This window comes from Dunckerocampus dactyliophorus, chromosome 20 (assembly GCF_027744805.1).
Source record: "Dunckerocampus dactyliophorus isolate RoL2022-P2 chromosome 20, RoL_Ddac_1.1, whole genome shotgun sequence".
NCBI classification, from domain to species: Eukaryota; Metazoa; Chordata; class Actinopteri; order Syngnathiformes; family Syngnathidae; genus Dunckerocampus; species Dunckerocampus dactyliophorus.
This window is the reverse complement of record NC_072838.1, coordinates 9952316-9978071: the sequence shown is the minus strand read 5'-3', so window position 1 is coordinate 9978071 and position 25756 is coordinate 9952316. Positions and strand designations below refer to the sequence as shown.

At 42.5% G+C, this 25756-nt stretch overlaps 2 protein-coding genes across 5 annotated transcripts; both read right to left on the bottom strand.

Annotated features, from left to right (window-relative positions):
* Nucleotides 1-1966: 1966 nt before the first annotated feature.
* On the bottom strand, nt 1967-5907 carry LOC129173675 (uncharacterized). Of its 3 annotated transcripts, none has more exons than XM_054764771.1 (2): nt 5750-5907; nt 1967-3600 (listed from the first exon to the last, which is right to left on the bottom strand). In XM_054764771.1, the coding sequence occupies exons 1-2, from the start codon at nt 5881-5883 to the stop codon at nt 2553-2555; spliced, it is 1182 nt and encodes a 393-aa protein (XP_054620746.1). In that variant the 5' UTR covers nt 5884-5907; the 3' UTR covers nt 1967-2552. The 3 variants fall into 3 exon arrangements, with proteins under 3 accessions (XP_054620746.1, XP_054620748.1, XP_054620747.1); XM_054764773.1 differs by lacking the exon at nt 5750-5907 and adding an exon at nt 5591-5728; XM_054764772.1 differs by lacking the exon at nt 5750-5907 and adding an exon at nt 5378-5584.
* Nucleotides 5908-11862: 5955 nt separating this feature from the next.
* Nucleotides 11863-25062, bottom strand: LOC129173230 (claspin). 2 transcript variants are annotated; one of them, XM_054763950.1, is made up of 25 exons: nt 25016-25062; nt 24245-24296; nt 23585-23702; nt 23008-23387; nt 22632-22781; nt 22493-22555; nt 21189-21261; nt 20998-21100; nt 19235-19809; nt 18953-19141; nt 18689-18846; nt 18429-18601; nt 18123-18175; nt 17266-17459; nt 15962-16496; nt 15842-15875; nt 15663-15732; nt 15436-15578; nt 15128-15289; nt 14524-14645; nt 14278-14408; nt 14065-14191; nt 13277-13353; nt 12946-13107; nt 11863-12169 (listed from the first exon to the last, which is right to left on the bottom strand). In XM_054763950.1, the coding sequence occupies exons 2-25, from the start codon at nt 24269-24271 to the stop codon at nt 12044-12046; spliced, it is 3945 nt and encodes a 1314-aa protein (XP_054619925.1). In that variant the 5' UTR covers nt 24272-24296; nt 25016-25062; the 3' UTR covers nt 11863-12043. The 2 variants fall into 2 exon arrangements, with proteins under 2 accessions (XP_054619925.1, XP_054619926.1); XM_054763951.1 differs by lacking the exon at nt 25016-25062 and having other exon boundaries at nt 13277-13350; nt 24245-24453.
* Nucleotides 25063-25756: the final 694 nt, after the last annotated feature.

Here is a 25756-nt window from a genome sequence, read left to right as displayed (position 1 = left end):
TTTTAATTAAAATTAAAAATGTAAATATATATATATATATATATATTAAAAATATATATATTGTGTCCCCTTCATGCTTTGATTTTTTTTTATTTTTCAAGTTTGGACACCCCTGGCCAAAACAAACAACAACTGCCGTTACAAATAATAATATACAAATAATATTAATAATAACAATGAATGAACAAATATTAATAGTGACATTAATTGGAATAATTTTCAAGTTACACAATGTTTAGTAATTAAACAATAATGCGGGACTGCAGTCCATCACACCGAGAGGTGTTTCTGATATTTTGACAGGGGTCAACCATAATAATAAGCAAAGTGTCAAATGAATACCTTCCCTGTCGGTGTCAATTAACACGCAGCATTATCCAGAGTCATGATAATGCGCAGTATGAGTTCTATAATAACACAGACGACGGCTCGAAACCTTGAAATCGTGTTCAGCGTTGAACAAATCCCCATCAAAAGCCGCGTTTGTTCTCAGCGTGTCCTGTTTTACACGCGGTCGCATGCACGCGGCACACAAAACCCTCATCACTGGTGTAAACATGTTATCCTTCTGCCGGGGATCAATATGGAAATCGGCTCCGCTGCGCCACAAAGAGGCGAGAAGAGAATAAGAACATCAGAGAGCGCTAGCGGGCCCAGCCTGGGATTAACTCCCGACTCGCCCTGGGCCTTGGCTCTCCTGTGCCGGGCGGGACCCCTTGAGGGGATAATGGGCGAGGGCCCCCACGTAGTCACTGAAAATTAAACGTGCGGTATCTACGTGAACACACACACACACACACGCAGAGGGAGAGAGAGAGGTGGGATGATCTCGGTGCCTGGGGGCGCTGCAGCCTCACACGGCTATCACACCCTTTGCAGAACACACACTCCTCAAAACCCATGTGATGGACCCCATGCACACCAACTTTCATTCATGTGACAAAGACGCCATTGTTAGCTAAAAGGACATTCAGCCCCCGGCTGGAAAGAACACATTAGATAGCGCAGAACATTGATAATCACGCTGACTAGTCAGAAAAAGAAGGCTGTGTGCTAAATTTAACCCCCCCTGCAGAAGACGGTCACTGGCGACATAACAAATAAACACTTCTTATCACGTCTTTAGATATTTATTGGTAGATTCCAGGATCATCTTTATATACAGGATATTATAGGATGCTTTAACAATCAAGGACAAACACGGTTACAACATGAATGAGGCGTTTCCATGACAACGCTTACGTTTGACTTCGGTGGAGAGATCGATTCCAGTCGGTCAGAATATCACGCAAAATCACAAACGAGTCCAAAACCTGACGAAAAAAGCAACTAATTATATTTTGGTGTTTTTTGAGACAAAGAAAAATTTGTAAAAAATGTAATTTTCACTGTACATGTAAAAATAAAAACGTACAGTATATATTTTGGGGGGCTTGTTGTATCTCCAACTTTTATGAGCTTTTTTTTAATAAAAAAAATATAGAGATTTTTGCTGTTTGAGACAGAGACTAATCTAAAAAAATGTCATTTTCACTGACGTAAAACAAAAAACTAAGATGGAAAAACATGCAACTTCAACGTCTATGAGGGTAATAGGGTCTATATTTTTGCTATTAATGAATTATAATAATTAATTTTAAAAATATATATCTTTTGGTGTTTAAACAAAGGAACCCCCCCACCCAAAAAAAGTCATTTTCACTCATGAAAAAATAAAAACTATTTTGTGGGCTTGTTGCTCTCCAAAAGAAAAACATGTAGCACCAACGTCTATGAGGTTTTTTGTCATTTAAAAAAGTATGTATGTATATGTCTATATATATATTTATATATATATTTTTTGTTACTAATTAATTATAATAATTAATTTTTTAAAAATTGTTGGGACAAAGAAAAATGTTTTTAAAAAAAGTAATTTTGCGGGCTTTTTGCTCTCTAATGAAACACATGCAACTTCAACATGTGAGGGGTTTTTTTTACATTAAAAAAAAGCAAAAAAAATCCAAAAAAGGTTATTTTCACTGGGCATGTAAAAATAAATAGTTTATATATACTATTTATATTTGGGGGGGGCTTGTTGCTCTCCAATGAAATACATGTAACTCCAACTCCTACGACTTTTTTCCTAATTAAAAAATAAAACAAAAGTATTTGTTGGTGTTTGAGACGAAAAAAAAAAATTCTCAAAAATGCACTTTTCACTGTGCCTGTAAGAAGAGCAACTTATACATTTTGGGGGCTTGTTGCTCTCTGGTGAAAAACATGAGCGGTTTTCTTCATTAAAAAAAAAAAAAAAAAGACACCATCTGATTCGACAAAGTAAGAAGTTATGTCCAAACTTGTGACTGACGCTGCATCTTTCTTGTAAATCGTTAAAGTGTGACATTCTGGAGTGAGCACACAATTCCATGAGTCCGAGTGGATGATACACTGCTTCCGGGCCTTTTCCTCAAATGACTTTCTTCAGGCTTGCGATTGGCTAAAATGGCCGTACATTTCAGGGTTAAAGCGCCACCTGCGTTTTCATATGCAGGCACCGTAGATTGTTGGTCCTATGATTGTCCCACAGCAGTGGCGGGCGCGGTATTGACCACAGCGGCGCCCATGCGCAGCAGCTCCTTCCTGTGCGTGAGGATGACGTCAAAGCTGGACTGCAGGCGGTTCTGCTGCTCCTGGATGCGGCCCTGCAGGGTACGGACCCAGCGGATCAGCGCCAGGCGGCGGTACATGGTCAACTGCACCTGGTGCTTCTCCATCTCTTGCGCCTTGAACCTCTCGCGGTCCCGCAGCGTCCACACGGCATCCATCAGCTCGGGGAGCTCGCCATCCGAATCGGTCGACTGGCCGTGATGATCTTCGGCTCCCTCCTCCAGGAGGTTTCCCAGGTGGCTCCCGGACAGGGATTTGCGGCCGTAGCTTCGTCGTCTCGCAGCCGCTTCTCTGTAGCTGCTCCTCGTCGGGTCGAAGTCCTGGTGGCTCAGTTTGGGCTCGCCAACTCCGATGCGGTCCCAGCCTCCCATCCAGTCGCCTCCGGTCTCCATGTTGAAGGCGGACATGCTCCCACCAGAGTCCGATTCCGAGTCGCTGTCTCCCCACTCGTCGTCATTCTCCAGCCTCATCATCTCCTCCAGCTCGTGCCTGCTTGAGATGCTGCTTTTTCTCCTCTGAAGCTCCATTTTCTCCCAGTGCTTCGCCATCATCTGCCCCTCCTCTTCCTCCAGTCTCCTTTCCTCCGCCCCATCGGGAGGCACTCGGCCATACCCGTCATCTCCGTGTTCGATTTCGGGCAGGGGATCCAGCGTGCTCCAGCAGGGCTGGCGGGAGCGAGGTGACAGGATGCCTGAGTTTTTGTGGGAGGACGAGTTTGTCGGGGCGGGACCGAGAGGTCCCAGTTTACAAGGACGCTCCTGGTTTTGATTCTCATCGCCTCTTCCGCCATTGCTCATCACTGTGAAGTCATCTTTGTCGGACAGGAAGTTAAAGTTGCCATCTTGGTCATACTTCCCGTTTGGCAACGAAAAGGAGCGATTATTGGCGCCTTGATCTCTGTAGGCCCGATGGTGGTCCTGATGAAGCATCCCTGACCTGGACTGATTCTCACTGGAATGACACACAAAGAAAAAGATCACATGAATATCATATCTTACTGCTGAGCAGCCATTATTTATGTACCCGTGGTCCACACCCCGAAAAGGTTATAAAGCCATTTCTAAAGCTTTGGGACTCCAGCAAACCACAGTGAGAGCCATTATCCACAAAGGGGCGAAAACATGGACAAGTAAAGAACCTTCCCAGGAGTGGCCGGCCAACCAAAATGACCCCAAGAGCGCGGCGGCAACTCATCCAAGAGGTCACAAAAGACTCCACAACAAAATCCAAAGAACTGCAGGCTCCACTTGCCTCAGTTAAAGTCAGTGTTCATGACTCCACCATAAGAAAGACACTGGGCAAAAACGGCCGAGTTCCAACACCAAAACCACTGCTGAACAAAAAGAACATTATGGGTTGTCTCAATTTTGCCAGAAAACATCTTGATGATGCCCAAAGGTAAAATACTCTGTGGTCTGGCGAGACAAAACTTTTTGGAAGGTATGTGTCCCATTATATCTGGGATAAAAGTAACGCCGCATTTCAGAAAAAGCACATCCTACCAACAGTAAAATATGGTGGTGGTAGTGTGATGGTGTGGGGCTGTTTTGCTGCTTCAGGACCTGGAAGACTTGCTGTGATAAATGCAACCATGAATTCTGCTGTCTACCAAAATATCCTGAAGGAGAATGTCCGGCCATCTGTGTGTGACCTCAAGCTGAAAGGAACTTGGGTTCTGCAGCAGGACAATGATCCAAAACACACCAGCAAGTCCACCTCTGAATGACTGAGAAAAACAAAATGAAGACTTTGGAGTGGCCTAGTCAAAGTCCTGACCTGAATCCTGTTGAGATGCTGTGGCATGACCTTAAAAAGGAGCTTCATGCTGGAAAACCCTCCAATGTGGCTGAATTACAACAATTCTGCAAAGATGAGTGGGCCAAAGTTCCCCCACAGCGCTGTAAGAGACTCACTGCAAGTTATCACAAACACTTGATTGCAGTTGTTGCTGCTAAGGGGGGCCCAACCAGTTATTAGGTTTACGGGACAATCACTTTTTCACACAGGGCCACGTAGGTTTGGATTTTTTTGTCTCCCTTCATAACAAAAACTTTCATTGAAAAACTGCATTTTGTGTTTAGTTGTGTTGTCATTGACGAAGACTTAAATTTGTTTGATGATCTGAAACATTTAAGTGCGACCAACATGCAGGAGAGGGACAACACACTTTTTCACACCACTGTATGTGTCTAACGATACGGTATATGGATATCATCATGGATGTCATCATGCACAGTTACGGTGAAGATTTCGGTAACATCCCCAACAAACACAGTAAATATGCTGATGAATATAATCCTGCACGTGCAATAGGCGCCACATATAATGCAATGCATGTGCTATATCCTGTAGAGAAAGGGCAAAGATACCCCATCTCACCCTTCTCTTCTCCCCCAAACTCACCCCTCCTGGGGCATAAATGTTTTTTTGTTTTTTTTTACTTGTTTCTACTAACTGCAGGCTGCTGTGCTGCACTCCTCTTCTATTAGCATCACATAGTTCACATCCCCTCACAATGGAAATGTCTCTAATGCTGTCTTGGGGCTGCTGTCAGTCCAAAGGCCCCCCCGCCCCCCCCTCCCCCGCACCTCCCTACACTTCCTGTCCCCCACCCACCCCCATCCTCTCGCAGCCCAGCACAAACGGATGTTTTAAGCAGCAAAGACCCCCGCCCCCCAAAAAACATGGCTACAATACAATGAACACGACAATAAAAAGAGAATATCACCACAATATCGTCGCGGCAGGGCGGATGCTCCGGTAGGTTAAGAGAGGTTCCAGATGGCGACTAAAGAAAGCTTGAAAACGACGAGTAATGGCGCCAGCAGGCTGCATATTTGCTCAGGATTCCAAAATGCTGCGTTTTTTCTTTTTAAATGAGGATGAAACGAGAACGAATGCGGCAAAACGCGTCTCCCTTTGTGCGTTACGTAACACTCACCCCATCTCCGCGCTCTCTTCTCTTTCCCTCTTTCAATAAAATCACCACAACCTCCTTGCCTTTCCTATTTGTTGCTCACACGAGTCACTTGACTGACATGTCATCCCGATTTGCATAATGCATCTTCCCCCCCCCCACCCCCCACCTCGATAACCTTACCTTAATGTGGCTTTGCTGGTGTGGGTGGAGAAGCAGGACGCTGCGCCTTTGACGTGTTTCCCCGCTCCTCCTCCCACCGCGGTGTTGTTTATCTTCCTCTTCCTCCTCCTCCTCCTCCTCTTCTTCCCATCCATCCCCTGACTCACACTGAGGGGAGGTTGGGGGGGCAGGAAAATAAAGAATAATCATAAAAAAACCTTACGGTGAGCATTTATGACACATTATGCTTGCATAATATACAGCATTCATTAATGGCTCTCATTCAAATCCTTTGGCTTTTTTTTTAATCATTCATGAAGTTTGAAAATATCCAAATAAATAAATAGCAATATCAACAATGTAACAGTATGCACAGCACAACAACAAAAACCCCACAGATACTGAAAAATACCACACTAGTATTGATTCGATACTGATTGTACCCAAGGTATCAATACTATCGATATCTGGATCCGCACAAACCCCTACTCTAAAGCACGGTTCATAATTTGGGAACAAGCATTTTTGTTTTGCTGACTCCTTATATCGCCAGCGCACTCCTGGCACATAGATGAGGGTGTTTTTGCAGTATAGCCCTAAAAACAGCACAGCACTCCTGTCATAAAAAGGATCTTTGATTAGTGTTGATGCAGTAGATCCTGAAAAAAAACAACCCGCAGAGCACTCCTGTCCTTAAAAGGATCTTTGCCTCGTGTTTTTGCAGCATATTTTGAAGAACAGCAGATAGCCTTCCTGTCATAAAGTGGATATTTGAATTATTATTATATTATTCTGCCGCAGGTCACTCCTGTCATATAAAGGATCTTTGACTAGTGTCAACATTTGAATTGTAAAAACTTTATTTATGACTACATTGGCCATTTGAGGAGGTTAAAAGACAAAAAAAAAGGATAATGGGTGAAGATACGTCATTTATGTGTACTAATTTTAGCTGAATAGCGGCTTGTCCGCATGATGCATCATGCTGGCAAAAGGAATAGTTACACAATAACATCATGAGCGCTTCAAGTTCATTCAAGTCCTCAGGGAATAACGATAACACCCAAGAATCACAGTGTCTGTCTACTACATCTATATCCATATGTTCTACTTGGAGACTCTCTCTTGATGAGCTCCTATTTTTTGTGATGTCGTTGAACAGTTTTTTTTTTGTTTAATTCGCTTTTTAATTCTGGCAACTTACCTGTGAAGCATTTAATGTGAAGAGAGCTTACAGTTTTTACTCCTCTACTTATTTATTTATTCATTGATTGGAATCAGTTTATTTTTAAATCGATTTATCTATATATTTTCATTACATTTTTTTACATTTTTATTTTTCTAAAATATTGTTTTTCTCTCCTCGCCCCCTATTTTTTTTTTTTATTAATTAATTTTTTTTTTTTTTAAATCACTGTATAAGCTATCCATTGCTCCACAGTCGGAAACAAAGGAAGCGAACAAATGACCAGTAATTGCTGAAATATGGAGAAGGGGCAGGATTAAATAAGCTCTGCTTCTTCTGACTCCTTTTAGTACATGTTCAATAGCGCAAGCTCCAGTATTTGGTTGGGGATCATAAAATATTGATTAGGGCCCCAAATGAAGGTTATTATGCAGTCCAATAACCATCAGACGGCATCTGTGAGAGAAGAGTTTAAGAACAAAAAATATCAAACACCACAAAGCTGCCTGTTGCACCAGAGCACCAAACATGAGATATTTAAAAGGTGGAAGAAGGTTTTATTCTCTGAGGAGCAAAAAAATGGAAGGTTGGCAGTCCTGATGGCTTCCAACGTTACTGGCGTGACAAGGAGATCCCACCTGAGATGTTTTGCACCCTCCAATGGAACAATGGAGCTTCAGGTTGTGCAGGGGCGTCAAATGGCAGCTGGCTATGTTGGAGATGTTGCGGGGGCAGCCTTCCTGACCGAAGGCCCTCGTCTGTGTGGCCTTTAAAGGCCAAAATCCCGGCAAAAACGTGGATTCAATGTCATATTCCGTCACAGATTCACACTGTCGTGATCTCTTGAAGGCAAAAAGCTTTCTCTCTTTGAACGCGGTCGGATTGTTGAGCTGCGTAAACACGGCAGCGCGTTGGACACAGTAAGACAGTCATTTGAAAGTTCTTCAAACATCCTGAGGGTTATGGAATGAAAAAGTAAAGGGGTACACCATGAGCCAGAGGATCCGATTGGCTGTCCGTGAAGACACGGGACAATCCTCGGCCCAAATGAAGGTTATTACTGGTGCCGAGTGCAGTCCAGTAGAAGGGTTTTAAGAATTAAAAAAATGCCTTCAAAGGGCCTCGTCTCCTCCAATGCCACAAAATTGCCCGCTCGGAATTTGCACGAGAGCACCAAACATGGAACATTGAAAGGTGGAAGAGAGTTTTATTCTCTGATGAGAGAAAAAGTAACCTTGACGGCCCTGCTTCCAATGTTACTGGCGTGACAAGGAGATCCCACCTCAGATGTTTTCCACACAGCACAGTGGAGGGGGCGCCATCGTGATCTGCGGTGCTTTTTCCTTCAATGGAACAATGAAACTTCATGTTGTGCAGGGGCGTCAAACGGCAGCTGGCTATGTGCAGGGGGAGCAACACCTGACAAATGACTTCTTCCAGAGGAATAACGTCACTCTTTTGGACCAGCCCGCGTGTTCCCCTGATGTAATTCAAATTGAGAACATTTGGGGCTGCAAAAAATGGACATCAGTGAAGCCGTCTTCACCACATGGAGCAATATTCCCACTAGCCTCCTGGAAACACTGGATCAAGCATGCCCAAACCAATTTTGGAGGTGAAGAATGGCGCAGCTACTCATTATTGAGTCGTTTTTTCAACATTTTGTATATATTTTAGTTTGTTTTTTTTAGCTACGGTCTTAAACTTTTGATCAGTCTATTGAAGTTTAACGCTTTTATGCAATACATGACTTACTCAAAATGTTTCTTCTTTTTGTATTTTGAAGCTCCACCTGGAACCTCATCAAGATCCAACAGAGCAAAATGTAAATTCAACTGTTCTTAAAATTTTGACCAGCAGTAACACCTTGCTTGACCACAATAGCAGAGAATTGACCCTTATTGGTAAAGTAAGTATTTAATAGAAGCGGAACCATCATTTTCTCAACTTTTAAAAGGTATTTAAAAGTTGAAAAGCTTGTAAAAATAGCTCAATCCTCACCCCAGCATGAAGTATATTTATCACAAAAACATTAAGTTAAGCAAAAAACAGTCAGAATGTTGTTGACAGCAAGCAAATTCGCTTAATCCTTTAAAAAAATCAGCTTTTTGTTTGTAATTTAGTGTTGGATTTTGTAATTCTTCTCAAAACTGATTGCTTTTGTGATTTAAGAGTCGGGCTCGTGTGCAGGCAAGTGTTTTTTGGAGGTGTGTGTGTGTGGTATCAAGAGGCTACATCAGACAGACTTAACAAGTGTTCACTGTCTCTCTCCTCTCCGCTCTCGTCCCCCCTGACATGTCGTCGCTGGCGGCGGAAAAAACCCTCATATTCTCCCTGCACACACACACACACCTCCCTCCCCCCTTTTCTCCTTCAACAACATCCCCATTCAAGTGCACCAGCTCCAGGCATCCTTCCTCCCACCCCTCTCCATGGCTCACCAGTAGCCTAAGCACATAAAAAATACATCAAACACGAGCACGCGCCCAAGGCCTCGTCACACGCAAAATCATCACTCTCCATCTCGCTCTCTTTTTTTTTTTTACAAGTTACAAAACAGCCATAATGGAGAAAAAGAGAGATAAGCGGAATTAAGGCCATCATGTTACCATAATGTTGGCATTAAGCCTTCCAAGGGAGCATGACTTACCTTGTGCATCATAAGAAGACCCTGTTTGAACACAGCCTGCAGCGTCATGACCCACTTCCCTCACTTTCAGTGCCACATCTGCTCCAGCAGCGCTCTCGGACTGTGACAGCGGCCAAGGGCGGGCCAGCAGCCATAGGCCACTGTCAGGTCGCCAGTGTGGAGACCATCTAAACACACATGGAGAGAGAGAGAGAGAGAGAGAGAGGGGGCACTCTTTAAAAATGAGCCAAATGAGCCTGGACGTGCTAAAGTGAAAGGCAGCGTGGCTTGTTTTGCAGTATAATTACACTTTTATCTCACGTACATAAAGTGGATGATGCATGGCACCCAGCAACACACCCCTGGGTGCTGCAGCTTTTTCTTTCCCTTTCAATTATTCCACCCTCTGCCCTCCTCATAATCTGAATACAACCAGATCCGTGTCCTCTAGATATTTAGAAACCGGGGCCTCCGTGCCAAAGCGTGTAACCTTCCCGCTCTTTCAAGTGTGGTGTGAATTGGGAGTTCATGCAGTCCGCCCTCTCGGGGGAAGAAAGTTGCGTTTGAGGGAAGAGAGGAGACAAAGCATGAAAATAATGGAGGGAACACACAAAGTCTCAATATCCTATTCATATCTAATTAGAATGGATTGCATGACCGTGCGGTGCAGACCCGTAGGATTTGGAATCTTCTTCATGTTAATTAATTGCGCAGTAATTGCTAAATAATGATGCATCTGTACAAGTGGTGTCCGAAGTCCAGCCCAAGGGCTATTTGCGGTCCACGGCATTAAAAAAAAAGAAAAAGCCTGCATTGGGTGGAACATTATGAAGGATGATTTGGGCCTCAATTAAAAAGTTATGCTTTAAAAAAATAAAGAAAAGGTGGCCTACATTGATGTATTTAAGAATTTAAAAAAAATGTAAAAATAAACTTTTGAAAGAGACAATTTTTAAAACATTTTTTTCCCCATAATTGTATATTACAAAACTTAAAAGCTATTATATTTGAGTTTGTTAGAAAAAAATATTATTTGGATAATCAGGATACTTAAGATTTTATAATTAAGACATGTGGAGTCAATTATATTTCGCTGCTTAGCGCAGGGCAGGGCTGTCCAAAGTGAAGCCTGGGGGCCATTTTCGGCATGCAGCTTGATTTTCATCAGCCTGTGGCACATTGTAGAACTAAAATTAAACCCCCAAAAAACAGCAAAAATTGGAAAAATCAAGCAAAGATGAAATGTTGATACTCATAACTAATATCATACAGCTTTATCTTTAAATATACAGTATATAAGGTTTTTTTTTTTTAGGAGTTTTATAGTTTATAAAATGTAAAAGTACATGTAAATATCAAAGTACAAAGCATTCTTTGATTTTGAATATGCGGCCCTCTGTGGAAAATGTTTGGACACCTCTGGATTAGCGCATCTTGACCACACAAATGCGAATTGCTGGGGCGTCTACACAGCTTTTTTTTTTTTTTTTTTTTTTTTTTAAATTGGCCTGCAGCACATTGTAGGAATAAAACCAAGTAAACATTTGCAAAAATGGGAAAATAATAAAAAGGCACAATGCAAAAAATATATATATATATAAATGTTGATAGTCGTAACTAATAGTAACACACAGCTTTCTGGGGTTTCTTTTTTTAGCCATTCAAAAATAATAAAAAATATATACGGTATATCAAAGTGGCCCCCGCATTCTGTCATTTTTCTTTATGGTTGGGAAAAACCCTGATCTATACTATTTACACAGTCAAAGTAACATGACAAGTGGAAACCACTACAACTAATAATAGTACACAAAAATGACAATAAAGTGTGTTCCCCTTAGTATTGTGGACCCTAATGATATCTAATGGGGCCTCCTGCTCTGTTTTAACCCCAGGACACCCGTCTCTCTAATCGCCATGGTAACTAATGAGATGGAGAGATGAAAAGGCTCGTTAGAAATGCCAGGTTATTATTAGTCACTTTATAGCCTTCCACATACAAGGCAATTAAAAGGTTTTGAGTGAGTCCGTGCAAGTGGGAGTCTCCAAGTGGGAAGACCATCGAGATATGCAGGCATCACGTGGCTGGCTGACCCCAAGCAAAAAGCCAAAAAGGGTTAAGCAGCCTTTTGACAATCAAGTAGGATTCTGCATGAATGCAAATGTGAGACAATTTAAATTTTTTTTGTTTTGTTTTTACTGGATTCTACATATATCTGATTGAATGAAGTGAACACTAAATCAACAGAAATGACATGTGGTTTCTTAAAATAGACTTTTATTTACATGTAAAACAAATACATTATACAAAAACCCAGCCATTTAGCTTTAAAAACAAAAATCAACCCTATTTACATGATAACATTTTTAGTGAATGAAGCCTAAAAGCGTTAATTATAAAATTAGACAGCCGCATGCTGAACAAAGCATGGATTGACAATGAAATCCTCATCACGTAACAACTGGCCTGATGGACAGTGTTGGGACCCCCAACAGACATTCAGTGGTCCAAAAAGTTAAAAATACTTCTCTGGGGGGCTTTTACATGTCCAACAGATGTGTCTAGCCTGCAGACCCTCTTGGCTGCTGGGTTCACTGCTGCCACGTTCCCTCTCTTCTTCATCGTCTGTGGATCAAACACATTCTTCAATATCATCTAAAAATAAACCTGCAGTTGGTGACGCTACAAAAGATGTGCGCATCCATGAAGCTGCCTACACTTTGACGATGTGGGCTTTGACTCCACCTAGTGGCGAAACCCGGAAATACAGAACAGTAACCATTATAAGGGTCACACAGTGGAAAATGTAAGGATGAGAGGACCACTTTGATATTTATTATATATATATACACACACACACACACACACAATACAATTTAAACTAAAAAAAGCAACCTAATACATCTGTCTTTTGGGTGATATATCTTTTTGTGACATACAAGTACAGTAAATAGTAGTTAAATTCATATTCTGTTCAACTTGTGTCACAAAGGTTCTGTAATAACAAAAAAAGGCATTGTTTTTGGACAAATGTTCACTTCTTTTTTTTTTTTTTAAACCAGCTCAGGAACAGTTTCAAAATATTTAAACAATAGCCGAGGAACCATTTCTACATGAATTACTTATTCTCCAAAAAGTTTCCCTATTATAAATGACACAGAGGGGAAAAAAAACAATGATTTATTGCAAATTTCCAGAATTAAAAAAGGAACAAACACTATAACCTTTATCATAAGGAAAAACTCCCGCATCCAAGACCACGATCTCAAAAAAAATGTCTGAAATCCCGGAGGGACTGACTATATGGTATAAATGCACCCTTGGGAATGTGTGGCCGGCCTTCTCTTCTAAGTCAAAGAATAAGATGTGATGCTTTGTGTTGAGCTGCTTCTTCTACTCACCTGATTCTGAGGAACGTCTGAAGTGGAGTCGTCCTTTTCTGGCGACAGCGTCTGAAAGAGGAATCCGCGACTGTTTCGGGGTGCGAGTGGATTCCCCTCGGATATGGAGGCCAACTTCTGCAGGACGGACCGAGGCTGACTCAGGAGGGAACCTCTCTTTAACTGCAAGGATGCAATACAACTTGACAATGTACACATAATCACAAACAACAAACAGTCCAATGTACTTTAGAGGGCTAATAACCACCCAACTAGCAGGTATACACTACTGTGAGACTGGCATATACTATAGTAAATGGTTTAATACAACTCCTTACACACAGTGACGTACCTGTGAGGGCTGCGAGGGTCTGAGAAAGGGATTGAGAGAGGTCTTTTGTGGTGGTGGTGGTTGCACAGGAAGCTCTGCTTTGTAAATGAGCACACATCAGTGTTCATAAAAACATTCTGTATCTTTGTATTTGGGATGTGTAAGGCCAAGCGGTATACTGTAGAAAATGGATGGATGGATGGTATTAGGGGTGTCCCAATCTGATACAGATAGTGGATTGATATTGGTCGATAATCATAATCATTTAAAACCTCCGCTACCAGCAAGCACTTATATCTCCGCCCTACGTCTATCCAGCAGTGGCCGTGTGGCATTATTTTTCTTTAAAGTCTGAAAAAGTCATTTGCTAAAACAGTAAAGATACGGCCTCTCTTGGTGGTGAGTAATGTCGGGTTTAAAGGCTAAATTGAGTACCTCAAACCTCTCTATATTACGCCTAGCTGCCACTACATTGTGGATAAAACTATACCCTAGATGAAGACGTACAGGTAAATGGGTCAGCTCACTGTTCTCTGTCTGAGTAATATGACTTGATCAAGCCTATTCCAACATTCCACACTACAAAATAAGTCACAAAAGTAAGATTTGTGCTGATGTCGACTGATTTGCAAGGCTGCAATATTGGTACCGTATCGGACATGAAAAAGTTGTATCGGGACACCGCTACTTTGTACGACCGTGCATTTTTATTGGTGATACAATACTTTGCTTACTTGCTGTTTCTCCGAGGTCAAGAGAAAGGATCGTGCAGCGGGTGGGGTTCTGATGAGGCTTGATATCAAACCTACCTTTCTTCTGCAGCGTCTTGGAAGTCAGCTTCTTGGCCAGCCTCATGAAACGACTATCTTCCTCTCCAATCTTCTCGTCATCCTCATCCAAATCCAAAGCCTTCCCATTTTTGGCTTTCTGTTGGGCCTGAAGAAAAATAAAGAAGTAAAGACTTTAAATGAAGTGGTGAGTTTTGTACTTTCCTAAGAATATATATATTTTTAAAAAGCTACCTGTTCTCTGAGCCACTGCTCTCTTTCCAACCTCTCCTTCCTCCTCTGGATCTCATTCTGATCTACGTCTTCATCCTCCTCCTGCTCTTCCTCACCTTCAAGTCCGGCCCCGTCTGTGTTGAAGCCGTCATCTGCAAGGAAAAATTGAAATGTGAACATTTTTAATCATTTCACGTGTTTGTAGTGCGTGTATACGTGGGGGGGAAAATGCCTTTTTGCATAAGACATGAATTTCTTTGAACATACTTATGTTCTTCCAACGGAAACGGCGAGCCCGTCCAGGGCCATCAGAATGCAAATCGCCATCGGCCAGGTAGCGCTCCTGGTACAGCCTCAGACGTCGCTTGTCGTCATCCATTATCTGCTTCCTATATAACATACATGCAGCATTCTGAGGTTAAAACTGCAATTTAGAAATCATTTTAAAAAGACACTGGCTTAAAATAACAAGATTAGCATCACAGTTCCATTGGTTGTGTTAATGCTCAAATCATCGCTAATCTCCCTGTTGGAAGTGTTATGGACAGTACTCGGTTGTACAAGAATTTTATTTTATTAACTTAAATAATAATGTTCTTACTTAATTTTTTTTTTTTTTTAGATATTTTTTAATAATTAGTGTTATTATTTTATTTTTTCCCTATTGTACAAGAATAATTAGGTAATGTTTATGTATAAAGCCAATGCGTTAATTTGAGGAATTCTGACCGTCTTTGTTTTGTAACAAATGAATGTTTTTGTAGGAACCATAGTGGATAAAACCTAAAAACTGTAGCCTGGGATCAAAAGCGTTCCTTCTTATGCATTCATGCGGACACAGAATAACTGAAAGCAGCCATTGCATACTCACATGTGGATCTTGTTGACCTGGTCCTGGAGCTCCTCATCAGAGGGAAGCTCCTCCAGAAGCTCCTCTTCCTCGTACTCGCTCCCTCTGTCGTCATCTTCGTCATCACTTGCTTCCTCGCTGCCTGACAGCTCAGCCTCAGAGTCCACGTAGTCGGCCAGGCGCCTACAAAAACACCACACAAGTCAGCACTGAAAATGTAGTCGGCGTTCTCCGCCAAGAAGTGTAAATATCTATTTACGCATAAAGGAACTAGATTGGAATATTCACATATAATAAAAAGGACTTAACAGGCTTGATTCTTCACTTACATTTTTTTCTTCTTTTTCGCCTTTTTAACAAGATCAGGTGCAAACACTCCATTCATCTCCTCTTCTTCTACGTCATTGTTCTCTTCTTCTTCGTCTTCATCAGCATCTGCATCGTCATCATCTTCACTGACTTCATCATCTTCCTATAAGGCAATGAGAGATTCATTTTGCTATTTCGATTCAATATTAACCAAGATATTACAATTTGGACAAACATGCTCACATACCACATCTGACAGAAGCCGGAACTCACAGTCTTCTTCCTCCTCCTCCTCCTCCTCCACTGCAGTCTTTTTACTGTAACAAGTAAATGCATTTAATGTATCTATTCTTCACAAGGGACTACAGTATCCAATAAAAGAGAAAGACTAACAATGACATACCAGCAACTGTATTAGTAAATTACCTGTCTTGTGCTGGTGAACCTGTGTGAACAGAATCTAAAAAGTACCAGAAAAAACACAATGACAAACAGGAAACAGGTGTTGAACATAACATCACAATAGTAAAGAGACCAGGAAGGTACCTGAGCTGGGAAACTTGCCCGAGCACAGCACCAGTAGCTGATCCATGGTGTTGTCTGTGTCTTCATCGTGTCCTCCCTCCTGGCTCTTTCCCGTCTCTTCATTCTGTGTTTGTGGGAACGTTCCTGAGCACAGTCCGAGAAGTTCTTCTGTCTGCGTTTCCCCAGGGAATGGTGCCGCTACGCCACTGGCGCTGCTCTCCGCCGTCCTAAAAACACCCGAGCACAGACCTAAAAGCTCCCCCATGTTGGCATCCATTGCATTTTCATCCAGGCTGTCCAGGATCAACTGTCTCTTGTGGGAGCGGGCTGCTGCACCAGGCCGAGGGCCCACATTCAGGAAGCCGTCCGCATCGAGTAATTGGGAGTGGGCGTCATCCTCCAAAGAGAAGCGACCTTGGGAGTCTCCGCCCATGCTGGGCCCAGCAGCTGCTCCACCCATGGGCTCAGAGTCCACACCTGGGGAGGGAGGGGCGTACAAGTCTTGGGAGTCCTCCACCGGGAGGCACAGTGAGGGCTCAGAGTGTTTGCCAGAGCTCTGTAGGACATAAAAGGCAAGGAAGTCGTCATTAAAAACTGAGATCAGATCATCTGGGCATCACATGTGGTTGGCTTAGATGTCCCAATCCGATCTTCAGGATCGTGATCGGATGCCGATCCGCGGTATTTTGAAGATCGGATAACATTGGCTTCTGCTGTGAGATCGTGCCAATCGGGTTGCCGTATGATGTTCGTAACTCTGGGCCTCACTCCAACATAGTAGGTGCGGTAATGCGCCTCAAAGCTGGTTGCCACTCGACTCCCGCCACCCGCAAGAAGAAGAAAACACAACACCACCAAGCGGACATGTGCGTGGTGTACCGTGGTGAAGTTAGTTTCATGTTGGACGTTACATATTCAGCTCCGTAGCTCCAGAGGTAGTTCCCCCTCACTGTGTCCAGACTGCTGTCTGGTGGTGCAGGGAGCGCGCATGAGGCCGCTGGTGGTTTATACGAGCGTTTATACGAGCGACTGTCAATAAATTACTATTACGTTGAAGAGAGTTTGTAAAATAATAAAAATAAATAAATAAAAAAATAATAATAAAATCATAGATTCTAAATCACACCACAAATTGATCTACTAAAACCACGGCTTTTTTTTGGCTTAGGAACCTGAATCACAGAGGTTTGTTACAATTTATTAAAAAAAAAAAAAAAACGGATCTGCTTGGCGAGACTATAAAAACATCGGATTGGATCAGAAGCCAAAAAATGTGGATCGGGACATCCCTAGTTGAGACATGTATTTAACTGTTTGCACCTTACCTTGGAAGCAGAGCCAAGGAAGCTGGGCCTGAAGAGGCATGGAGAAGGGGAGCGGAACATGGGGTTAGAGTTGGAAACTCCTCTCCCTGCGCGCTGATGGCTGACAGGTTGGTAGGAAGTAATCATGGATCCGACCAGCTCAAAGCTGCTGTTGTGGCTGATGTCCTTCATCAGGGACAGAGAGTCGTCCTCTTCTGCAGACAAGGACATGAAGCTTTGAGTGAAAGTATTACAATTGGGACAAGAAGACAAAACAAATAAAACACCTTTGCAAGCGGGTGATTGGTTACGTAGAAGTTCCGCTCCTAGACTGTGGTGTAAGTCAGATCTTATACCTAAATGAACTCCTCAATCACCCACACTCGACACAAACATATTAAATACAAAAAAATAAATGAAACTATAATAAAAAATAAAAGCCAAAGCACTGGCAACATTTTCATGTCAACAACAAAACCACTACACTGCTTTGTTATTACTGTTGCTTTCAGAGAATCAGCGATCTGGCAGTTTTGCGATTTCCCGGTGGCCTGTGAATGTGACATGAGCCCTTGCTTAGAGGAAGTTGAGTTTGGCCGACAATAGCCTGTTATGTTTGTGCAGTAAAAAGATTGTTGGTGGATCACATCCTCGACATCCTTACAACATCAGGGAAGACGTTACAATACCATCATCCGTAATGATGACCTTGACACTCAAGCAAACAAGGGCGCCAAATATTGAGCACACAGTGTAACTACTGTATGTATTATAGTGCAACTAGTGCTGTAACTAGGATCAAAAGTATTTTATTAATGTATGGGAGCCGTAAACTGAGGACCACCCGTATACTACATGAGATGTTGTGAAAAGCGTACCCATCTTACTGGCACCGTCTTGTCCAGAAGGACCAGATCTCCTTCCACCATCACTAAAAAGGGAGCAAAGCAAGAGATACATTAAATATACTAAAACCAATCCAATGTAGATCAATATTTTCAACGCTAGCACAACAAAACATCCACACACTGTGTTATACAGTAGATGGCAAAGTGAAAATTAGCGTAATATATAATAATATATCTCAATAATGAATTCATTTGATTTTTACAATATGCTGAGGCTCACACTTTAGACACCACTGACATATGAAAACTCACAACCAAAAAATCCAACTCACTTACCCAGTGCGAGAGGAGGAGTTGCCTGGGAACAGTATGAGTGTTCCATCGGTGTTAACTAGGTCTGGAGTTACTGACGGGCCATTTCGTGCCACAGGGGATAGACTCCTAATACTCTGGACCACACTGCCCTCCTCATCTTCACCATCATTGCCTCCCAATAAATCATCCACACCCTGTTACAAAGAACAATAGGGGTAAATGGATATACAGTATGAGAGGGGACAACACATTTTAGCAATGGTAATGACAAAAACTCCTACCTCTTCTGCCTCGGAGTCAGTCATTTCTGCCTCCTCCTCTTCCTCATCACAATCTTCATTATCAAGGCGATTCAGCTCTGCCTTGCGCGCCCGCTCCTCCTGTCTCCGCTGGGCCATGGCTAGCTGCAGCCGCTGCTTCAGGGTCAACAGTTTCTCTCCTATGAAAATTAGCCACCATTTGTCACAACAACTTTGCTCATCACTCGCTTGCTCCACAAACATAATTCAACAGAGACAGAAAATGTTATGATTCCTTATTCATACCAGGTTTGGTCACCACAGGCTCTTCTTGTCCTTCTTTAATAGTGACGGTGACAGACTCAGCGTACAACTCCTCCGTTCCAGATGGGGTGCTGTCTTTACGGACAATGTTGAGCTGCATGGTGCGCTCCCCTTGGGGACGAGCTGGAGGCTGGATGTGACGAAGGTATCGCTCCTTCAGAGCCTCCACACCTGATCGAGGGGGGAAAAAAAAAGAGCAAGAGAAAAAGTGTATTAATATAAAAATAACGGCATCACGCCACAGCTATTGGACACATAACGAACCTGGGTTGAGTGGTGCAGGCTCAAGCTGAACAAAATCTCCGGCATTAGCGCACAACTTGGCAACAGGTGGAGGGTCCAGTCCAAGCTTCTTCAGTCTGGCTAATTTATCCTTTTTGGGTTTGGTGGACAGCAGCCCCATAGGTTCAGTTGACACTGGGTCAGTACAACAGGTGGCTTGAGGCACAACCAAAGTTACAGGTCCGGCCTCTGCTTGCTGGGCATTACAAAGAGTCTCAGTCTGTTCTGTAATAACAGCAGAAGCCTCTTCGCCAGATATAGATTTCACCGCAGAATCGGTTGTGATCGACTCCTGCAAGCTCTCTGAGAGGTAAAGCATTGGAGAGAATTCCTGGTCAGCTTCTAAGCTCTCAGCAGCGTTTTGGGCTTGGCTCAGGCTCTCCTGCTGCGGGGATGAGGTGGCGGCGGGCTGAGGCAGGGGCTGGAGATGAGAGGACGTGGAATGTAGAGCGGGAGCAGAGTCCTGCTCTGCTGGCAGGTGCTGGTCTTCATTGGTGGGCTTGGCAAGAGGTGGTGGTGGAGGTTTCTCAAACATCACTGCTGAATACTCTCTAGACCTAAAGGACAAAATTGGAATACAGTGGTACTTTGCTTTTTGCTATTAATTCAGATGCAATTTTCCCCCATAGGAAATAATGTAAATACAATTACTCCCTTCCAGACACTCAAAAATATTAACAAAAAAATACAATAATTCTAATTTCATATTCAGAAAGCATTGTGAAATAATTATGAATGACTAATGGATGGAACTTATTGTTGATGCGGACTTCCCATACATCCAGGTGAGATCGAGTTCAATAGTATGTCTCACCTTTTTAATCAAATTGCTGGCACTCGCAACTTTCTTTGGCCCCATGGCGGGTTATTGAGCAGTCTCTGGTAAGCGGTCGCAATGAGAAATGCAAGAACATTGACTCTGCAAAGCGCCGGGTGCTTTGTTTGGTCACTCGATTTCACTAAATGATACAGTACACAGCAAAGGGACTAGTTTGTTTAGTGAAATATTACACGACAAAAAGAGACAATTTATTTGACAAAAACACAATCATACAAAAACTGGGGTGTATAAAAAACCAGGTTTGACTGTAGGGGTGTCGCAGTCCAATAGTAATATCGGATCTTGGATATATCAGCAAAAAACTTCATCTGCATCTATAATCTCTGATATTAGGACTCATAAGCACACCCACATGATCACAACAACAGCGTGTGCTAACAAAGGAGCAGAAGCAACATCGAAGTCTGAAAAAGATGTCACAGCCGAGTGCAAAACCCGCCATGCCCAAGTCCTCCGCGGAGGCACATAACCTGGAAAGTTCAACACGACTAACCCCAAAGCAGCACCACAAAAACCAATGAGGATCTTCGCAAGACCACTAACAAACAAACCTTCGCCCACCCCAAACAACCAACACTGAATCCTCAAAATGTGAGAAAGAGTTTTTCCTCAGACACACTGTTGCTGACTATTGTTCTCTGAGTAACATCACTTGATTAAACCTTGTCTCACATTCCACACTACAAGACAAGTCATTAAAGTATGTATGATTATACAATATCGGCCCCATACTCAAGGCTGCGATATCGGTATCGTATCGGAAGGGAAACACTCGGGACACGCCAATTTGACTGTATTAGACAGGATACAGTAGTAATTAACTGTGAAAAGATGTCAGTTGAGGTCATGATGGCAGTTGGCCATTGCTGGAATCCATTAACATACAGAAAAGGTTTGTATTTACTTCAACAGGGCCATGGCAGGTCCTTCTGGCCTGGCTCTCTTCCTGAAGAACTGGCTGATGGTCTTTGGCTCAGGGACGTGGTATGGCAGGCCAAGCTCCGACTCTACATTAGGCAGAGAGGCATGTCAAATACAGTATGACTTCTCAGCTTGATAAATGGCAAACACGGCAAGCTTGTACTGTAAACTGACCTCTGATCAGTCTCTGAGACTCACTGTGGAGCTGTCTCATTGCCTCTTTACTCGCACGTGCCGCTTTTCTCTCCTGACAACATAAGAAAACAGTAAGTCAAACTAATTTTTGGTGAATTGTGCTTAATACAGTAATCCCTCGCCACTTGCACTTTGAAATTCGCTGTTTCACAGTTATTCAAAAAATATAATTTAATAAATCATGCCGTTTCGTGGTTCAATACAACCTATTAGTGAAAAAATATACATATTTAAGCAAATTTTACTTTTTTTTTTTTTTACTTAAATTAAGCATTTTTAAGGACAAAAATGGGTAAATCAACTATAATACAAATATAAGGCATTGAGAAGACTCATTGAAAGACACTGTGATGCTATGTAGTATTCTACACTGACCACTAATGCTGGGTGAGACAAGCACCAGACTTGCTCGCTGCAACAGGCTTTTATTGTAGGTTTGAATGATCTCCCAACATTCACAATAATCCATAACACGGGCTACTGTTGCAGCCAAAACCCAAGCCAAGCTAAAATTAAACTCTGAACACCCGATGTCACCCTTCCTGTCAGCCCCCAGCTCAGCTCCCCTAAAAGCGGAACGCACTCACAAGCATGGATTCTTATGTCTTAAATGGCTTATTTTCTCTAAAGTCTACTATATTGGGTAATATGAGTGTAAAGCTGACTATAGGGATGTTATTTCATGTCTAGAGGGCTCTAATAATGCTAAAAAACGGGTTTTCTATGCTCTAACTACAAAATGACCATAGGTCGTCAAATTGGGTAGTGAACGAAAGGACAAGATCGTGGGTACAAGCGGCCGAAATGAGTTCTCAGAGTGGCTGGGCTCTCCCTTAGAGATAAAATGAGAAGCACCGTCATCCGAAAGAAACTCTGAGCAGAACCGCTGCTCCTCCGCATTGAGAGGAGCCAGATGAGGTGGCTTGGGCATCTGGTCAGGACGCCTCCCCGGGGAGGTGTTCAGAGTACGTCCGACCGGTAGAAGGCCTCGGGGAAGACCCAGGACACATTGGAGAGACTATGACTCCCAACGGGCCTGGGAACACCCCGGGATCCGCCAGGAGGAACTGGACAAAGTGGAGTAGAGGGAAGTCTGGGTTTCCCTGCTTAGACTGCTGCCCCCACGACCCGACATTGGATAAGCAGTAGAAGATGGATGGACAGATGACTACAAAATGTTCCATTTATGATTAAGGAACCCTACTTAGTTTAAATTCACTTCATTAATGGTTGGTCTGGAACCGCGATAACCAAGGGGTTTTATAATGATTAGAATGACTTACTGCACGTTGGGGCTTTTCGGATTCATCTTCATCGCCTTCATTTTTTCTATCCAGAAAAGGTTCCTGCATCAACATTCAAAAACAATCAGAACGAACCAGATAACACTTGAAATGGGAGTAGAAGTAATAGAGTATATACCTTGTGCTTTTTCATCTTCTGTTTGACGGCCGCTCGAATGGAGTCTAATGACTCTTCCTCTTCAAGCTCCTCATCCATACCAGTGTCAAACAGGTCAGTGTCACCCAGCAGGCAGCCACTGTCATTCAAAGCCCGAGGAAGTGGTGTACTCTGCACATAAAACGGTGTGTCATTACACAATGTGTGATGTGTCTCCTCTTCCTCTCTCTACAAACTATTGGGGAAGTTTGATCATTTTTGTCAGCGGCATTGCGCAAAAGCTGCTTGGAGGAAACTTATGGGGTTGCTGTGGAGGCCATACTTATTAAGCATGTTTTCAAAACCTACTAAGATGTAAAAGTGACATTACAGGTATACTCCACTATTTAACACTCACCTCATTCAAGTCAGAAAACCTGTCTTTCTTTCTCAGTTTGTCCACTGCTTTGCTACGATTCTCCTTTTTCTCTCGGTGCCGTTGGCTTTTCGCTCTCTTTTTCGACCCCTTTGCTGTTTTTGCATCCTTCCTCGTGTCCTGCTGCTCTTCCTCCCTTTGCTCAGATTCACCATCAGAAGGAGCATGGATTATTCTCTTTTTTGCCTCTTTCTCTTGTTTCTCGCCCGTCTCTCCAGTCTCCATGTCCTCTCCACTGGAAGCAGATAACACCAGTGCTTCGGCCCGTTGTACAGTTGCCTCTTCCTCCTCACTTTCACTGTCTCTGATGGCATTATGCCGAGGTTTTCTGCGTGTGGTGATGGCTTCATCCTCGTCAGAATCTGAAAAACAAGTGTGAGCACAATTTTTCTCGCTGCAAATGTTCATGTTGTGATTTCGCCTTTGGTACATGAGGATCAATGCTCTACACAACTCTCCATAAAAGTGTAAATGTGACACATTGGCTGTTCTCAGAGACATCACAGCCCGCATTTACACAAGCAAATGCCGCATTGTCTCTATTGTCGTGCAACTTCACCTGGATACTCATGCCTATTGTTTGTCATCGCTGGCACCATCTCCTCTGCTGGAGAGCCCATTCCGCTGTCTGAATCGCTCTCGGTGGTTGCACGAGTCACAGCCGGGAGACTTTCAGCCTGGTTGAAGAGGAGAAAAAAAAACAACGCAGCATTCACGAATGAGTTTATTTGAATCATCATGGTTGCACAAGATGTCCTGCTGTTTGTATAATGATATCATAGTAAAAGAAAAGGTAAGTCTATTTTCAAATGGAACTAAAAGGGTAAATGCATCAACGGAGTCATTTTTACTTATTGAAGTAGGGGTAAGTCAAATACCAAATTCTCTGTAGAACACCGTTCAGATAACAATTGACACTTTGGCGCCCTAACAATAAACAATAAAGTCAGTTTGAGTTCGGATTTAGGTGGGCAACTCAAACCGTTGCATAATTGTTCGACTAACACGCGCCAACTGACTGAAAGTGAACTAGCCCACGCACTCTACCAAGCTAGCTTGAGACCAACTCGCCTAGCACGCTAACTGGCTAAAGCTAACAATAGTAGGGAGATATTGACCACGACAGCCGTCGTTTATTCCTAAGAGGAGTGTATTGTTACACATATTGTTACAATATGGGAACAGCATTATTATTTTACTAGTTAGAGTATATGCTCACCTGCTGCTGAGAAAGGATCAGGCTCATCTCGTTGTCCGCGCTGTACTCGAAGCTTCGTAAGGAAACCAAAGGAGATTTAAAAAAAGGCTAGTCGAATAGTGGCAGCCACGACATGCAAAGTTATAATTTGAACGAAGACGGCTAATTCATTCATTTGAAGCGCATTTCAATTTAGCGTCTTTCTCTGCTCCCTCTCGTCCTCCCGCCTGTTCCACACATACAGAGAGGCAATTTTGATCTTTCGCGCGCCGTGACAGCTGGCCAGGAGTTTTCGTCACCGAGATGTCAATCGCCCACTTCTCGCGTTTCTATTGGTCTTTGGGATACTTTAATCCCGCCTATATTTACGTCACTTTGTAAGCGCGTGATAAAATTATCTCTACTGTTCGTACGGGCGGGACTGAGACATGTAAAAGGCATTTTGTTTATCATAAGCCACGATGTTAAATAACCAACGCACATAAAATATAGCAATAAAAATAGAAAACACTGTATCAGAAACCCTTTTATATAAGATGATTTTACATGTTTCAAAAGGAGATCTTGTTCTTGTTCTTGGATAACTTCAGTTGAATATGTCCAGCTGCAATGATGATACATCACAGATTTTAAGAGGTCCTTGAACTCAATTTCAGGCTCATGACACCACAAAAATGTTTGAAAAAAACAATAACAAAATTAAAGTACTCACTTAATAAAACATTTTTGTCATACTGCTGTCATAACAAATAAAACTATGAAATAGGAGTGAAATGAAGTGGTGATTTTTACACGACTGTGACACGCCTCCCAGGGAGTCTTCTGAACTGCCGCCATCTTGGCTGTGACGTCACGACCAGAACACGGTCTGGGACCAGATTGAAACTGAAAGCTAAGAAAGTGACATAATCACAACAATAACACAATAATAACATTCACTGATATTATGTTGTATTTACTCACTGAAACTGACAGATCAACTGCAAGATAGGCTAGAAAGACAAGTCACTGCAATTCATGTTTTGCTAACAATTCATGTCGAGAACACGGGTAACACCAGCAAACTGATGCAAACAAGCAGAGCAACGAACGCATGCAAATAAAGTGACATTGTGTTGTGAGACGTGTGGTATATTTGACTGGTATATTTTTACTGGCTTAACATGTGATAAACATGTGTTTTGGTGTTGAGCATTTTAAGCAACCTTTTGAAAGAATATTATCCTTAATGGTAATGGTTTTATTTGATACAAAATGCTTAGAAGTTACATTATAAACAAACCCACGTTTACATTTGCACAATTAAAAAAAAAAAGGATTCATCCAAAAAGGAAGAAGCAGATATTCTATTTAGTCCTACCCCTTCTCCATGTCTCAACAATTACTGATAGTAGTTTGTTCATGACCTCTGTGTTTAAATTTGTTTTGACCATTTTTGGAACATTACTGGGGAGCAGGTTGTTTTTTATGCATCATTTTAGTAGTTTGAAACGTACCATATTGGTGAATGTTAATATTTGGGATTCACAAAGC